Here is a 17,641-nt window from a genome sequence, read left to right on the forward strand (position 1 = left end):
GAGAGAGAGAGAGAGAGAGAGAGAGAGAGAGAGAGAGAGAGAGAAAACAACTCAACTTTCTTCCCTAAGATATTTTAAACTGCTGCAAAATGTTATTGATTTTTACAAATCCTGACTGCTTCCCTCACTGGCCTTGGCAGTGGTGGAAAGGCAAAGCATCTGCAGACTGGCAGCTGCAGCAGCATAACTGCGGTCCTTGGCCCGGCTTTCTGCGGAGCTGAGCTGCGAGCGCTGCTGGGGTCCCTGCACTGAGGCCTGGCTGGAGCTAGGCACACAGGCGGCAGCACTCGGATTATAAAGTTGTGCTGCTGTCCTCTTCTTATCTCGCTCTCTGCCCTAAGGTGCTATGTGAGGCTGAGGCATGAGGGTTGTAAACTCAAGCCCTGCCATGGGAAGGTTCTGTTTGTTTCTTTTTTTAATGTACTTGGTTGTTGCAAGGTCTCAGTATGCAGCTTGGACTCCTGGTGATCCTCTTGCTTTCAACCTCCTCAGCACTGGGATTACAGGCATGCGTCACTACCCTGGACTCGGGCCGGCTCTGCCCACCCTGGGGGCAAGGCTGGTGCAGTATATGATGCTGGGTCAAACTATAGCTCCTGCGCTTGCCTAAACTTGCCAAAGCGGGTGGTTTAGTCCACTGAGCCATCTTGCTGGCCCCCAGCCGTTGGAACTTAATGAGACTCTGTCTCATGTAGCTCTGTGCAAAGGCCCTGCGCTGTCGGATATGCCCAGCAGTCAGTGAGTGATGCCCACAGCATCTTGCGAACCAAGACTCGACCTGCAAAACTTAGAACTGGGGACTGGCGGGTAGCTTAGTGGCAGAGTGCTTACCTATCGTGCGTGAGGTCTCAGGTACAATACCCAGCCCTGGCGGAAGAAAAACTACAGTGTCTCACTATGCAGATCGGACTCATAGCGATCCTCCTGCTATCAGCCTCCCCAGCACTGGGGTTACAGGTGTGCGCCACCAGATCTGGTCTTGGTGGCCGGCTCAGTGCGCCTGGGGACGGGGCTGGAGCTGGTGCCACGTGGTACTAGAGATCCCAGTCTATGCATTGCCTAAGCAGGTTCTTAGTCCACTGAGCTATCTCATTAAGAAAAACATCTTAAGTGAATGAGGTTTCTTACTTTTTCCCAAAACTTGTTAAATTTTCTCATTGCTTAATTAAATATTAATAATTATATTAAATTCCAAATTTCAATTATGTTTATCTCTGGGTAATGAAACTTGAACTGAATTTCTTTTGAATTATTTTCTGTACTGTTTGTATTTGCCACACACCCATGTATTCACTGGGGTTTCTTTGGGGTATTTTTGTTTTTCTGTTGTTTGGGGCTTTTTTGTGGTACTAGGGCTTGAACCCAGGGCCTCTGCACAGAGTTAACATGAGACAGAGTCTCAATAAGTTCCATAGGGTCAGGCTTGAGTTACACAGTCATCGTGCCTCAGGCTCCCAAAGTGCTTGGGATTACAAGCATTTGCCACCATGCCTAGAAATACAGTTTTATAACCAGGAAGCAACAACATTGCTATTTGAAGGTGTTATGGTTCGTGTCAAGTTGTCCCCCTAAAGTCTCATGCAGTCATGGGATGGCTTCTGGAGTTTGTGATTGATTCTTAATCCAGTGCTGGGACTGCAGGTGTGAGTGCTACACCTTGGCCCCGGGTGGGTAATCTGCATTACAGTGTAAAGAGGGGAGAGGGCCTTGCTAGCTGCCTGAAGTGCTGCCCTTCCCTTTGTGTTCTGGGCCTTGTGCCCCTAGGCCTGGGAGCCAGTTGAGTATGGACTGAAGTTGCTCCTGACTGTGAGCTAAACAAACCTTTCCTTCCTTTATTTTGAGTGTCAGCTATTTGTCCCAGCAATGAGAGAAGAGTAATAAGACAGAAGGTAAAAGAAAATAACACAATACAAGGCAGTCTGGATTCAAGTCCTACCTTCCAAGATATAAGTGAGACTCGGGGCTAATGTTTTCCCCAACAACTCTCCTTCTCCACCCCTAAATGGGTTGGACTTTGTCTGTACTTAATAATATTGTCAAGAAGTTCTCTGTTAGCCCAACCAAGACTGGGTGGTTTTCCCTGTCCTGTCCTACGAAAGATGAAGCATAATAGCACTAGTGTCCAGTCTTACGCAGATTCGGAACCGCTCTTGAGCTCTGGGGCGGGTCCCAGTGTGAGCCTAAGAGGCAGTGCCTGGGTCTGGAACCTGCGCCTGGGAACCTGTTCTTCTCCTACCTGTGACCTCCTCTGCCCCATTGTGGCCCTGGCTGTCCCCTTCTTCTGCCCTGGTGCCCTCCTACAAAGCCTAACGTGTCAGGTCAGGATTCCTAGTCTCTTTTCAAATCTCAGACCCCAATCCCAGGGAGGACTGGGCTGTGTGTCAAGCTGTTTTGAGACTAGTGGTGAGGACCCCGCTTTGCATCTTTCTGACCTGGGGCTGCAGGACGCCAGAAAAGAGGGTGCCGGCTGGGCCCATCCTGCCCGGCTGCGTTTCTTTCCCGGGAAAGAGCCACCCCTCTGGAATGTAGATTTGCAGGGTCAGGTAAATGGCACCTGCCTGGAGGAAGAGTCGCAGCCTCCAGGGTCCTCCCGCCCTGCAGAACTCGCACGTGGGGAGGGTGTGGAGCCGCGGGTCCGGGGAGCGCGGCTGCCCCCCAGCGTTGGTAAGCGTGCACGACAGCCCCTCCATGCATTTTAGCTCGGTGTCTATCTTAATTTCTTGCCTTCATCACTGCTGAAAATTCAAGCCACCCAAGGGCTCCTGAGGTCTTGAAACACTCAGATTTGCTTTTGTGCAGACCGCCCCTGGGGGAGAGCGGCTTCCAGCCAGTCAGCTGGCTTCCTGGGCTCAAGTGTGCCTGCTGCCGCATCTCTGAAAATCGGCCGCCTGCTTTACAATTCTCTTCCTCTCAGCCTTCAGGGACCTTTATAAAAGTAACAGACGCTGGCCAGGTCACGTCTTCACTGTGCTCTTCAAGAAAAAAAGAAAGGGAGAGAGAGAGAGAGAGGGAGAGAGAGAGAGAGAGAGAGAGAGAGATTTGAGGAACAAGTCCCTCCTCGCTTGGAACTTAGCTCTCAAATTATGTTTCAACCTCCACCTACCTCTCAGGGATCAAAGTGAACCCGAGATGCCTGGCAACCTGCTCCTTCCCTCCCTCCCTCCCTCTCTTTGGCATCCTTCCTTCCCTTTCAGTTGGTCTCCCTTAACCTACCTCTGTAGGTGTTTCTCTTTTGTTTGCTTAGGCCAAACTGCCAAACTTCCAGAGTCACTGAGTTAAACAAAGAAACTCTGTGTTATTCTTGATGATTTAGTAAGCTGGTTAGTTAACATATAGTCTTTTGCATTCGTCTTCACTCACTGCTGCCAGCAGAGCGTGTGGGGGGTATGTGTGTGATGTGTGTATAGTGAGTACGAAATTGTGTATGTGTGTGTGTGTGTGTGTGTGTGTGTGTGTGGTGTAGATGTAATAGATAGTGTGTATGTGTGGTGTGTGTGATGTGTAATTTGGGTTGTATGTGTGGTGTGGAGTGTGTGAGGCATATGGAGTACATGTGCTGTGTGTGCTGTGTGTGTGGTATGGAGAAGTTGTGTAGTGTACTTGGACAGGGTATGTGTGGTGTATGCAGATATGGTAGGTTCATGGTGTGTGGTGGTGTGTGGTGTGACTTGTACTGTGTTTGTGTGGGGTGGGTGGAGCATGTGGACAGTGTGTGTGTGTGTGTGTGTGTATGGAAGGACTTCGGCGTGAGGTGTCAGTCTCCAGAGGCGGGCATTGGGGCTCAAACCCTGGAGAATGCCGTCTGCTCGGATGCACATGCACCCTTGCGGCTGATCGAAAGAGGGCCAAGCCCAAAGCAATAGGATTTTGAATAGTCCCAGATTGGATTAGTAGGAAGTAGCAAATCCTGGGTCTGGAGCTTGGTGTGTTCTTGGAATTCCTGGGCAAGTGGCCCCGTTGTTTCTGGCCCCTGGCCACTGTGTAGAGCTGAGGTTGTAATTTACATACACTAAAACAAGGATCCTCAGTGAACACTTAAAGGATCTGACACTGTGCACATCCATGCAGTCACTGCCCAAATCAAGATCTGGAACATTCTTGCCTCCCCCAGAAGTTCCCTCACATCCGTTTTTCCATCTCTCTCCCTCCCACCCCCACTCAGGGGCAGCTACCACCCTGATTTCTGCTAGCAAAGATTAGTTCTGCCTGTTCCAGAACTTCATTTAAATAAAGTACAGAACCTTCTGGCTTCTTCAACTAAGGATAATATTTTTGGAAGTTGTCCATATTACATCAGCAGTTCCTTCTCTTTTATTGGTAGCATTCCGTTATATAGATATCCCTCAATTAATTCCTCCATTATCCTATGGATGGACATTGGGGCTCTTTCCAGGCTTTTTGTGGGTGAAAGGGAGGACTAATTATAATCACCTTTGTAATGTATTTTTTTTAACTGTTTCAGTGTTTGGAATTGAACCTGGGACCTTGTGCATGCTAAGCATACACCCTGTCACTGAGCTACAGCCCAGCCCATTGTTTTAAACAATCGCTCTCTACATACCTTATATGAGTCTTTCAAGAAAACATGACCTCTCCCTATGTTTCTATTTCTCTGGGATAAATAAGCTGGGCAGGGATAGCTGAGTAGTGGTACTTTGGTAAAAGCTGCCAGTCCCCCAAAGTTGCAGCACTTTGAAGTGGTCATCCGTGCATGTTCCATCTGCCCCTTACCCTTCTTCCCAAGATGAGGTGGGCATGGAATAATGTCTCCTCATGGTTCCAGCCTGCCTTTCTCTGCTGCCAAGCACTGTTCACTCAAGAGTAAGGCCGACTCACTGAACCCTATTCTCATAAAGTATGAAATAACACATGCAGTGCCCCAGGGGAGCCTAAGCTTGGTGTCTGATCTAAGCATCTCTGAAAGGCAGGTTGGGTGAGGGTGGAAGGAGCCATCTGTAGAAGATGACACAGAGGACAGAGAGAGCCAGGAGAGGGGGCGACTGGAAGTGATGCTGTATCTTTTCCCACTGAATTTATCCTTGCATCTGAACCCCAGTGGGAGGGAACCCCAAGTGAACCAAATAAGATGTGCTCAAAGAACCGCTTGGAATGGAATAGCACTCCCAGTCCTCGCGGTAGAGGGGGCCTTAAGGTGCAGACCCATCAGCACCATCTGAGCGATGCCCCACCACAACCTCAGCCCTGCCCAGCACCCTAAGAACTTTCTAGATCTCTATTTAAGAAAACACGCACAAAGCAGCTTACCTGAAATGAAATGCAGAGTTACCACATGACCCAGAAGCCCAAAGAACTGACAGCAGGAAATGGAAGAGAGATTATACACCCATTTCTAGCTTTGCTGTGGTGGCTGAAAAGTGGACGCAACCCAGTTCGCATCCACAGGATGTGCTATGTGTACATAATAACTACTTTCTAGGAGTGGAAGGCAGGAATTCTGGTGTGCTACAGTGTGGAGGAGCCTTAAGACATTCTGCTGAATGAGTTAAGACAGGGAGCAGTAAATGTTTTACGATTCCACTCATATGAGGTGCTGAGAACAGGAAATCTTGGGAGATCACCTAGGTGTGAGGGAGGGAGGGAGGAGGCTGCCAAGGAGCTCCGAGTTGCAGTTTCAGGCAAAAGCTCTGGAAATGGATAGCAGTAATGTCTGCACAACAGTGTGAGTGATCTGAGGTCACCGAGTTGCATTCTGGAAAAAGTGGTTGAAATGGCAAACTTTAGACTAGGTAGATGCTACTAAATGATGACAAAATAGAAAAATAGGAGCTAAAGGAGCCCACACAGCCAGCAATCTGAAGGAAGAGGATGGAGGCCCCCGTAACCCTATTGGAAGCCAGCACTGTCCTCCTTTTCCAGAGGTGCTCTGAGGTTGGAAGGGTCCACCAGCCAGCATGGCCTATTAGGACTGTAGAATCCTGAGAGCAGAACAAATGACCAGCCCAAGGAATACCCACAAGGTGTGCCCCAGCACCCGCAGAAGCAGGTAACGGGGTGAGAGCTTGAGGGAGGCCTTCAGCTCGATCTTTTAAATTCACTCACTGTGGCCAGAGCAGCAGCAGCTCTGGGCATGCAACTTCGTGGATTTGTGCATATTGGGAAATATTTTGGAGATTTGTGATTAATGCACATACATGAAGTATGAATGCAATATTATTTTTTAACTACTTGGAGGTCCGGGACTTGCATGCCTTATTGACTGGGGAAATGACACAAAAGTTTAAGTATCCTTTTGTGTGTTCTACTCTACTTATAATGACTCAACAGATTATACTTCTATACTTTTTAAAGATTTGTTTATTCATTTGGTACAGGATCTCATTACGTAGCTCAGACTCATAATAATCCTCCTATCTCAGCCTCCCCAGCTCTGGGATTACAGGCATGCACCACCACGCCTGGTTTTAGTGGCTGGCACGGCACAAGGCTAGCATAGCATGCAGTACCAGGGATCAAACCCAGTTCCTTTTGCTTGCCAGGCAAGCACTTAGACCACTGAGCTATCTCCCTGGCTCCCAGATTGTATTTTTAGACTTAAGAAAGAATTTAGCAGAGTACACATGGCACACAAATATGCAGGCAAAGCGGCAAATGCTGAATGAGGCAAACATAGTCACTATGGAGTACCAGAGAGGAAGCCACTGGTTCTGGAGCAAGTGAGAGGAATCTTTAGAAGCGATATTTGCTGTGGGCCCTGAAGGACTCACAGGCCACAGGGGTGAGAAGTGTACACTCCAGGCAAAGACTCCCGCAGAGGCTCTGCAGGTAGTGCAGATGCAGGAGGAATTTAGAGATACCTAGTGAGGGCCAGCGAGGTAGCTATGAGGACTAAGCACCTGCTTAGGCAAGTACAGGGACTGGGTTCCATCACTGGTACCACATGCCATGCCAGCCCCACCCCTGGCACGCTGAGCCAGCCATCAAAACCAAGTGTGATGGTACAGGCCTGTAACCCCAGCACTGGGGAGGCTGACACAAGAGGATCACTATGAGTCCAAGCTGCATAATGAAGCCCTGTATCAAAGACATTTTTAAAAGAAGATAACGCACAGTGATCATATTCATCATATGCAATTTGTACCTGTGCCTGGTACCTACTGTTCCCACACCCCTCCCCTCTCTTCCACCTCCCTTCCCCTTGTTTACAAAAGCTCTGTTTCCATTTCATCTATCTTCTCTAGTTTTCTTTCTTTTCCCTTCCTTCCTTCTCCCCTCTCCTCTCCCTGTGCCCTTCCCCACTTGAACATTTTCTTCCTGTTTCACAATATCTGTCACACATCTTGGTCTTGATTTACACTTTCCATTTCTCACACCAGAGAGACGATGAGGTATTTATATATGTGTGTCCAATTTATTTCATGTAAGCATATGGTCTCAAGGTATATTCATTTATCTAGAGACAGCTTGTTTACCCTTCTTTGTGGCTGAGTAATACTCCAGTGTATAAAAAAACCACACACTTTCTTTAGCCATTCCTTGATTGATGGGTATTTGGGGTTTTTTCAAGGTTTAACTATTACAAACTGCACTGCTGTAAACATAGGTGTACATATATTACTGTGGTATGATGCTTTTAATTCTCTTAGGAAGATACCAAGTAGGAGAAGAGCTGGGGCAAATCTGAGACAAGGACTTGCTGAACTCAGATTTGCCGGCCTCCTGCCTCACCTTCTGGAATGCTGGGAGGACAAGTGTGTGCTCCCAGGCGCACGGCTAGGGTGCTTCCACAGAGCCACCTCCAGGGGGCGCTGGGTACTTAACGAGCAGTGAGCAGAGCGCAGACCTGGCTGCAGAAGCACAGGAAAGCTGCCCTGGGCGGAAAGCATCGCAGAGAGAAGGCATCGGGGGACTCACAGGCATGGATATGAGGGGAACCAAGGGCTGGGGCAGAGAGGGACACAAGAGGACACTGCTTGCCAGAACATCCATTGCGGGCCTGGGTACGCCAGAGGGCGCCTTTCCCTGCTGCTCCCCTGAGCGAGTGGCTGAGGCCAACTGCTCTTCCTAAGTACGGCTCTGAGAGTTTAGAGATGTCCAAGCGCAGACCTCCTGACTTGCATCAAGAATGCAAATGTTTTTAGAACAGTATCTATACTGGGCGCATGCGTGCGTGCGTGCGTGTGTGCGTGCATACGTGCATACAGTGATAGCAGTAGTAACAGTATGGTAGCAACCGTTTAATAAGCCACAGGTGTTACAGGTATAGCACTAATACCTGTAAAAAGAAAAAATAGCCTGTGTATTTTTTCTTATGGAGAAATCTACACTCTCCCCAACCCCAGGGTAGGAAGCAACCCTTGTCCCTTTGTGTGTGTGTGTGTGTGTGTGTGTGTGTGTGTGTGTGTTACCCTTTATTTGTTCTTTGTAGTGCATTTAAAAGTTTAAAGAGAAAACTTACAGTCTTGTAGATCATTTTTATAGCAAAAGAAAGAGAGACAGAAAGAGAGAGAAAGAAAGAAAGAAAGAAACAAACAAACAAACAAACAGAACTTATTTTAATCCCCAAAACTAACATAAAAGCCCAGGTTCCGACTCCACTTCTAACTCCTCTGTTTGAAAACAAAGGACTCTCGGCCTTAGTTCTGCCCCATGGATTGGAGCAGCTTGCCTGGGAGGTGGGTGGGTGGGCCGGAGACTCCTTCCCCCCCTGGGCCCCACTGACATCCGAGCTGGGTGGTTTGGGTCAAGGGTTGGGAAGGCTATGTGCTGTGTGTTCAGTGACATCGCTGGCCTCTGCCGACTAGATGCCAGCAGAAACCCTTGCCCCTAATACCCCAGTATCACCACAGTCAAACATATCTCCAAGACAGGCATGGCTGTGCAGGCCTCAAATGCCAGCAACTCGAAGGCTGAGGAAAGAGGATCACCATGAGTTTGAGACCAGCCCGGGCTACATACTGTCTCAAAAAAAGGGATCCAAACATTGGCAAATGTCTCCTAGCTTGCAGTTACCGGATTTAGCAAATAAGGATAGGACGCTTAATTCCATTTGAATTCCCGATTTTAAAAATAAGCTTTTTAGTAGAAGTATATCCCAAATACTACATGGGACATATTAAACTAAATGAATATTTAAAACCAATGTAGCTGACAGCCTGGATTTCATCTACCCACCCTACTACGGTGGACGGAGGATGCAGAAGTGTCAGCAAGAGGATGTATGGGGGGTATCTGCACATGGTGGCGGTCCTGGAAGTATTTCGTGAATCTGCTGTGGACCTTGAATCTACTCCATGCCTGTCCAGGAAGCTACAGTTGATTCTCGGTCCTTCCTGGCTTGTTCCAGAGTCACCGTCTGAGTAGATGTGTTGGCCTGAGGAGGTGCACGGGCCACGTGGGGGATCTGCAAGGCGGAAACTAACCTGTGGTCACAGCTGCTTTACAGCGCCCCCTACGGGCACATCGGTCACTGCGGGCTCCCGGGGTTATTAGATAATTTCTCATGAGGAGCAGTTAGAGAAGGTGATTCGGGATGAAAAACTGCTGTGCTAGACCCAGACTGAGTCACTATGGATTTGATTTTTCTGGCGCCGTAGCCCTGGAAGACTGCTCCCTGGGATACCTCAGGAACAATCATTTCCACAGGCAGTAGCAGCCAGGAACTTATTTCAGGGCCAAGATTAATGGCCTAGGTCGTCAGCCTGCGGGGAGTACAGAGGTGAAATTGAACTGGAGGTGGATCCTCACATTTGGGAATGAAGGGAAAGGGGCGAGGGTCAGGGGGAGAGAAGGAACAGCACTTGCGAGGGGTCGTAAATCACAGATGGGCCAAAGCAAATCCAGCCCTGTGAGTATTTTAGTGACTTAGTCCACGCAGGTTCCTTCTCTTCTGGCAGCCAGAATGAAACCCGCTTTTGTGCTGGAATTAAATATCTGCTTGATAACTGTTGTATGCTCTGTTTTTGCCAAAGGAAGTCTCATTTGTGTTTGGGAAAGTATCAGGTTTGCCTACCAGAAAAAGACTTTTCCTGGCTGTCACTGAAACTGGATCTTAAAAATAGAGTCTTAGCTTAGGTGGGAAGAAAGGAGCAAAGGGAGAATACTGGGGTCCTGGCCCCAGCGAAGTCCAGGGCTGCTGCGTGCTCCTGTTCTGTACCTCAGCTTGACCTCAGCCACCGGCTTCCGCTTCTGCAGGTTCCTGGGTAGCAGCTCAGAAGCCTGGTGCAGTGGCCGTGGCAGTGTGGGGACGCCACAAGCTGGGGAGTGTGTCTCTCGGGGTCTGGGTGAGCGCAGGGGAGCACCTCAGGGCTGGGCTGTTTGTGTTTCCTTTGGTAATTCCAGCAGTTGCGATGATCTCTACGGCTTCCTCCTCCTCTCTCCCACTGGGCTGGGCTCACCACCTTCTTCCCCAGGACTGGGAACGCTGCTGGTGGCCAAGACTGGAGGAAAACTTCAGCAGAGGATTGGGCAGTCCTGGTTCCTCAGCAGGCACACTATTCCATCTGGGAATCTGACAGGCAGTGTTACTGGGACCAAACTGCTCACAGAGGACAGCTAAAAGGCTTAGCACATGTGGGTAAAAAGCAGCAAAGGTCTAGAAGGTTCGAAAAAGATCATGAACTTGACCTGCCTCGTAGGTGGAGGCCCAGCACTGTTCTTTATCACCAGTAATGAAAGGATTACAAATACAGAGCCTATGGGACTACAGCACAAAGCAAGTCCCAGGATAGTTCAAGAGGCCGACACGCATGCGCTCTTTCCCAGGGAAATTAAATTAGAAATCACCCGTTCTAAAATTTCACGGCCAGGGGCTGGGGAGGTGGCTCAGGCAAGGGTCTGAGTTCAATTCCCAGTTCCACAAAACAAACAAACAAACAAACAAACAAAAAACCACTCCATGGCCAGGTGCACATCTGTAAATCCCAACTATCTGAGAGGTTTGCCAGCCGAGGCAACTTAATGAGATCTTGTCTCAAAGTAAAAATTTTAAAAGGGCTGGGCATGGGGAGAGCGCTTGCCTGGCACACATGAGGCCCTGGTTCAATCCTCGGTATCAGAAAAGATAATTCCGTATATTTGAAAATAAGGAACTGTAATAAGTATGCTTCCCAAAATTCACTTTTTTCCAGTACTGCGGATTGAACCCAAGACCTTTCCACACTGAGCTACATCCCCAGCCCCTCTCGCACTCACTCTCACTGTCGCTCTCTCGCTTTCTCTGTCTCTGTCTGTCTGTCTCTGTCATTTCTGTCTCTCTGTCTGTCTCTCTGTTTCTGACTCTCACTCTCTCTCTCTCTCTTTCTCAGCTAGCTAACTCACAAGGCTCCCCAGAATGCTACCACACCCAGTTCCAAAAGTCAGCTTTGAATGTATTACACAAAACTGTGTTGGCTATAGGATTATATGCCATACCAGGCCCACCCTTAGGGCAGTCTGAGCAAGCCAAAAAAAAAGAAAGAAAGAAAAAAAATTATTCTGAAGTTAAAAAATAAAAAATAAATAAAGGAATCTAAAAGTGACTTTTTTGTTAACTAAAGGAAGGTTTGTTGAACCACTACTCTTTGCTGTATTGGAAACAGAAAGGAACAGGAAATGGATAGCAGGGAGTAGACGCACATTTCTTAGACATGGACAGAACCCTGGGCACAGGGGAAGTCAGGGCTGCCCTGCCCCAGTTCTGGTTGGAAGAGAGGAGGAAGGCTGAGTGTCACCAACTGAGATGGGACTCTAGAAGAAGCAGCTATTGGCTGTGGACTTGAGGAATTTGTGGTAACCTCAAGAATGTCCCCTTAGTGGAGAGACATTGGCACAAGTAGTCAGGTCTGGCTTCAGGGTGCCCGGATGTGCCCTTCCAGAGCTGTATGCCAGTCCACTGGTCTCAGGTGTGACAGCCTCTTGCTTCAGACACAGGACTGGCAATGACAGCTCCCAAGTCTCTGTGGCTGTGCCTTTCCTACCAGTTAGGATAGAATTTCTGGGACATAAATGACAAAACACTAAGGGGGGTTGTGGAGGTGGTGGCCCTGAATCATGAGTGGTGCAGCTGTGTCACTGTCACTGGTATGAATTGGTTTGTTCTGGATCAGAGGCCACAAGGCAAGTAACAGGGCTGGGAAAGGAGAAGAGGTGTGGAACATGCCCCTGGCCTCAGCTGTGGGGCTGGTGGGTCAGAGACCCCTCGTCACATGCTTGGCTCCCAGGAGAAAATCTTCCATCTGAAACAGATCCTGAGTTAGTCTGCTTCCTCCCCACTGATGGGCAGCACAATACACCCACTGCTTAGAAGCGAGATATCATTTGCTCCCGATTTCAGCCCATGGTCATCTGGCTCCGAGACAGTAACATCCGGCTTCTAAGAGTGTCGCAGAGTAGAGTTGCTCTGCTTAGAAAGCCAGGAACAGTGCCAGGGAGGATGGGCCAGGGCCACCCAAAGTGCCCAAGGCCGTGCCTCCACAGTCACCCAGAGCACCCAGGAACTCACTACATCTCCTAATCCAATGAAGGATTAACCAGCACCACTTCCAATAGAATCTTTGCGCTGGATCACAAACATCTACTGGGAACCAACTGAAAGCTTTTGTTGATTGTGAGAAAGAATTTGCAAGAGCCATATCCACAGAGCAGAAAGACGTGATCTAGAACGGAATGGGGAGCCTGACCTTGCCTTTGTAAGACTATCTTTAGGACAGTGATTTTGAAAAGAAGTTGGCCAAGGAGCTGATCTGTGGAATAAGCCCCCCGACATTTTTTTTTTGAGGTTGTGTCCGACCATCACTGATACTTGATTTCAAATCATTTATTTCAGTATCTGAGCTTATTAAACTTTTTTCCAGGTGATGTCCCTCAAGATCATTGTGGCTTACGGACCACAAACAAGACATATTCATAGTCGTACTTCATTGTAGCCAGATCATTCATAGTATATGTTGCTAATCCAGAGTCTTTTTCCACCTCTGCCTGGAATCCATATTGCAGGACAATATTTTTTATACTCTCATAGCTCAATCCTATGGGTAGTACATTTGCAAATAAGCCCTAGTATTTTGCCGTTCACCCTCTACTAACTCTTGTGTCACAGCTACCTTCAGTCTGGTGGTTTCATCTTGATTTTCATTTTGAACATGTTCCATTTCTTCCCATAAGATCTATACAGAGAGACTTTCTTATAGCCAAGGCGTAAGATAGACCTGGTCAAGGTGAAAGATTATGGAATCAGAGAGAAATTCAGCCCTAGAATGAGCTAAAGATTCTATTATTTCCTCTTTCTACCTGATATTAGGCTTCCTAATATTTAATTTTGCTTGATTTTCAGCCTCCTAAAACTTACCATTTCATCAGGTGAACAGAAGTAATTTGTTCTTATTCATTCATGAAATCAGCTTACACAAGAGTGTATATAAATATAAATCTGTGTTTGTGTGTGAATAGAAATGTCCACATTTTATTTAAATAAATATTTATATGAGCAAAATAGAAGCAGAAAGTTAATGTGCCTGCATATGCTGTAGGATAATAAATATGAATGTACATAATGTGCATCTATAGATTGATGAGGTAGCTTTCTATGCATTTATGATGTGAGCTTCAGTTGTATATGGTCTGAATTTGGCTATCTTACAGGTTTTTGTAGAATAAATTAGCATTGAAATCTTGATAAAATTTTAATTGATATATATTATGTAAGATTAATACTGTATTATTGCATACACAAGAAAGTCCCAGGGCTGGCCAAACAGCTCAGTGGATTAAAGCGCCTGCTTAGGCAGACTCAGGGGCCATGAGTTCGATCCCTGGGCCTGCCGCACGAGCCCCGCCCCTGGAGCGTGCTGAGACAATGATTGGAATTGAGCCTGGTAGTGCACACCTGTAATCCCAGCACTTGGGAAGCTGTTAACAGGAGGATCACCATGAGCGTGATCTGCGCAGTGAGACCCTGTAGACCCAGTAGACCCTGTCCTAAATGTCCCAAAGGACTTTTGTTTGAAACACAACACACATGTCCACACACAGATTCTGGAACTGAGTTTTCTCAAACTCTTGGGCTTTTTCTCTGCATGGCACTCAGGAAACCCCACACATGAGTCAGGCAGAATCTGGTGCAGGAAACATGTAACAGGAGCTCCTTGTGGAAAGGTCCCTGGTCTGCTCTTTGCCTATTTGAAGCACACACTGATCCTCCAGGATCAACAAGCTCCTCAATTTGTGAGTTTTAAAAGTCATTAGGAAATTTTCAAAAGCACACACAAATCGAATTCAGGAGGCATAGAAGCCCAGTGTGACTTCAGCTGCTGGCTGCTCACACTCTGCATCCCAAAGGGCAGCACCAGAGCTCAGAAACAGAAAGAAAATAGAGGGTAGGATGTGGCTCTGTGGCAGAGCTTTTGTTGGATATGAGTGAAACCCTGGGTTTGATCCAGAGAGAGAGACAGAGAGAGAGACAGAGAGAGAGGAGGGAGGGAGGAAGAGGAGGACTATGAGGAGGAGGAGAACAAAGAAAAAAATTGAAACAGAGAAACTAGCAGAAAGGCTAGTTTTAGAGACAGAGGACTGAAGCAAGAGCTGGAATTTGATCCTGGAGGTGTCTCCCTAGACATATAATTGGCTCTCACTTCCTGCAAGGACAGGGCTGATCCCTGCTGGTTGTTTTTTGGGAGGCTTGGCCCCTTGAGGGCAGACGAGGAGCGACCCCCCTCTGCCTCAGGAATCCCAGATTAGCAAATGACAGGCTTAAAATCGAGGGGCTCGGGAGATGGCTCAGTAGAATAAAAGCTTGCCTGCCAAGCACAAGGTCCTGAGTTCAATCCCTGGTTCTGCAACAACAACAACAACAAAAAAAAAAAAAAAAAAAGATCGAAGGTCTGTGAATCTTGCTTTCTTTTCTACCTGGAGACACCAAGTCTCCTTCCTAACTGATACCCATAAATGTGCACCGCGTGGTCACTGTTTATATTTGCCACAATCAGAACCAACATTAGTTTTGTTCAGAAAAAGGCAAATACCAGACACAATTATAGTTCCAGTTTTCTTTTCCTCTCTCTTCATCACCAACAACTCATGCCTTCCAACTCTGAAAATATTTTTTTTCCTATTTGAGTAAAAATGCCATATAAAGCGATATAAAATTCAAAGCTTTCACAAGTAGTGTTAAAACTGAGTTTCTGTGAGTGCCTGGCCCCTACTGGGAGTAATCACTGGAAGCAGTTGAGGGCGCCTTCTTCCTTCCCACTTGTTTTTTGCTCCAGTGATACATTTTATATGTAGATAAAAGCAAAATCACTACTTACATTGTTTGGGGAAAAAGCTTTTCTTTTGTCACTAGTTAATATAACTGACATTTTTTTCTTGTTAAATCAGAAAGATTTGCCTCACTTTTTTACACCAGTTACCTGATGGTCATTACATGGCCACACCAAAGATTACTTAACTGTCTCCTCTTCATGTAGATGAGAGCACCTGTACACGTGTGTGCACTCACACGCATGTGCGCGCACACACACACACACTTATTTTTACAAATTTTCCGATTACAAATTAAGAAGGTGGTACTGGGAACCAAACTGAGTGCCTGATGCTTGCTGGGCAGTGCTGCACAACTGAGCTACATCCCAGCCCTGTATTTCTGTTTTATGGAGACATGTTTCTGCTAAATATTAGAAAGAGAAGGTGGCTGCACTGTGGCGACTTTCCCTCCTGTCTGACAGCTAAGAACTTTGAAGTTCAACCCAGAGAAAATGAGCATTGGCTCATCTGCCGCTGAGGACAGAGAAGTCTCTCTAAAATGAAGAATACATAAGAGATCAAACCTCATTTAGTGGAAGAGAGAATCCCCAACCTCCTGGCTCTCTCTCCCCTCCCAGGCCTGGATCTCATCATTTATGAGTAGGGGAGAGACGTACTTTCACTAATGTATAAATTGTGCTTGCTGGACAAGGGGTCCAGACTTTAACCTCTGAGCTTTGTCAATGTGCAGCTAAGGGCGACTGCCTACTTGGTTAGGTAGATAGCACAAGTGTCTTGGGGACTTCTGCTCTTGGCCTTGAAGAAGTTAAGTCACCTCCAGATGTTCCCTTGGTCCTGTGTGCGGGACAGGACATCTTACAGCTCTCCTGGAGATGCGGTGCACGGAGACTACCTGACTTTGTTCCCAGAAAGCTCTATAAATGTCAAGCTTTGCTAGCAAATAACATTTCACTTCCCGTAACTCATGTGTGCCTCTATAATTCTCAGCTCTGTTTTCAATTAGATTTGATATGCATCATTATTTTGCGCTCATAGCCACCTTTGAATTTTGTTTTCAACTATTTTATATCCCTTCAAATTCTGGCCACCTTTTTGTTCTTCAAGGGATTCCCATCTGTATCCTGTTGTAGTTTTTATTCTATTACATATAAAATGTCATATTGTTATAATGGTGAGATGAAAATTTTCTCTGTGCACGTTAAAAATTCTTTTGCTTTACAGTGTGATGTGTAGGAGTAGACAAGTCCAGGGGTAGCCATGGAGAACGCACTCCCCCTGTTAATTTTGGGATCTGATTGTACACAGAGCCATATGCATACCCTACCTAGGCCTTGGCCCTCTGTTCCCAAGGGCCTTCTGCCTGGCACTGCCGCTGTGACTTTGTGATAGTTAGCCTTGACTAAAAGCTGCAGGTGAAGACACCCCCGGGTGACCCTCCCCGCGGGCAGTCTGGGGTGCCTCACCTGCCTCACCCTCCTGTCCTCTCTTCCCAGGGTGGAGCTTCAGCATGGGCTCGGCCTACCAGTTCCACAGCTGGCGCGTCTTCGTCATCGTGTGCGCACTGCCCTGCGTCTCCTCAGTGGTGGCCCTCACGTTCATGCCTGAGAGCCCACGGTTCTTGCTGGAGGTGAGCCGCTTCTGACAGAACCCCACACAGCCGTGAGCTTCAGGGGAGGGTGGCTGGAGGGTGCTGGGAGCCGGGCGTCCTCTCTGGAGACGGGAATCTTTCCCACTCAGCACGATGGAAAGGTTGTCTTTGCGCAGATGCGCTCTAAGTAGGTGTGTTTGCAGCTGCCCGGAGGCCAGTACACGCACGTTGCTCCTTAAGCAAATAGCTTTTTGTTCACAGAGAACGTGGCTTCTCTTTTCAAGGATGAGAAAGGGCTGGGGAGATGGCTCAGTAGGATAAGCACATGTTTGGCAAGGGCAAGGGCCTGAGTTCAATCCTTGGTTCCTCGAAAGAAAAAAAAAAAAAAAAGAATGAGAGTTTCCATCTATAGTTCTGCTTATGGTAAGGGATGTGTTCACTTGTGTCCCACTGGGAAGCTTCTGAACATGCTGCACATCCACATGGCAGTACTGGCAACAAGGTAGCGTAACCGGCACCCAGAGCCTCACTGTCTGTCCAACATTTCTTAGGTTGGAAAACATGACGAAGCCTGGATGATCCTGAAGTTAATTCACGACACCAACATGCGTGCACGGGGCCAGCCTGAGAAGGTCTTCACGGTGAGTCCACCCCGGGTCAGGCTTAGGTGCCATGAGCTTCAAGGTGACCTTAGGGTTCTGGACTTCACTTTCCTCATCTGCAAAGTGATTATAATATTCATAAATATATAATTAGAAGGATGCATACCCAGTGGGGTGGTTGGGAGGGACTCACGAGGTATTGTGCAGAAAACACTCCATGATTGGCAGTATTTAATATATACTCACATCTGTA

General features: G+C 47.5%; 1 protein-coding gene across 1 annotated transcript in view; it reads left to right on the top strand.

Annotated features, from left to right (window-relative positions):
* Positions 1–17,641, top strand: part of Sv2c (synaptic vesicle glycoprotein 2C) — a 230,291-nt gene that overhangs the window by 182,794 nt on the left and 29,856 nt on the right. The window contains exons 5-6 of the mRNA XM_023703655.1: positions 16,692–16,825; positions 17,338–17,427. Coding sequence (XP_023559423.1) covers positions 16,692–16,825; positions 17,338–17,427 — 224 coding nt within the window. The remainder of the gene's footprint in view (positions 1–16,691; positions 16,826–17,337; positions 17,428–17,641) is intronic.

The sequence above is a fragment of the Octodon degus genome, unplaced genomic scaffold (genome assembly GCF_000260255.1).
Source record: "Octodon degus isolate 3935 unplaced genomic scaffold, OctDeg1.0 scaffold00177, whole genome shotgun sequence".
NCBI lineage: Eukaryota > Metazoa > Chordata > Mammalia > Rodentia > Octodontidae > Octodon > Octodon degus.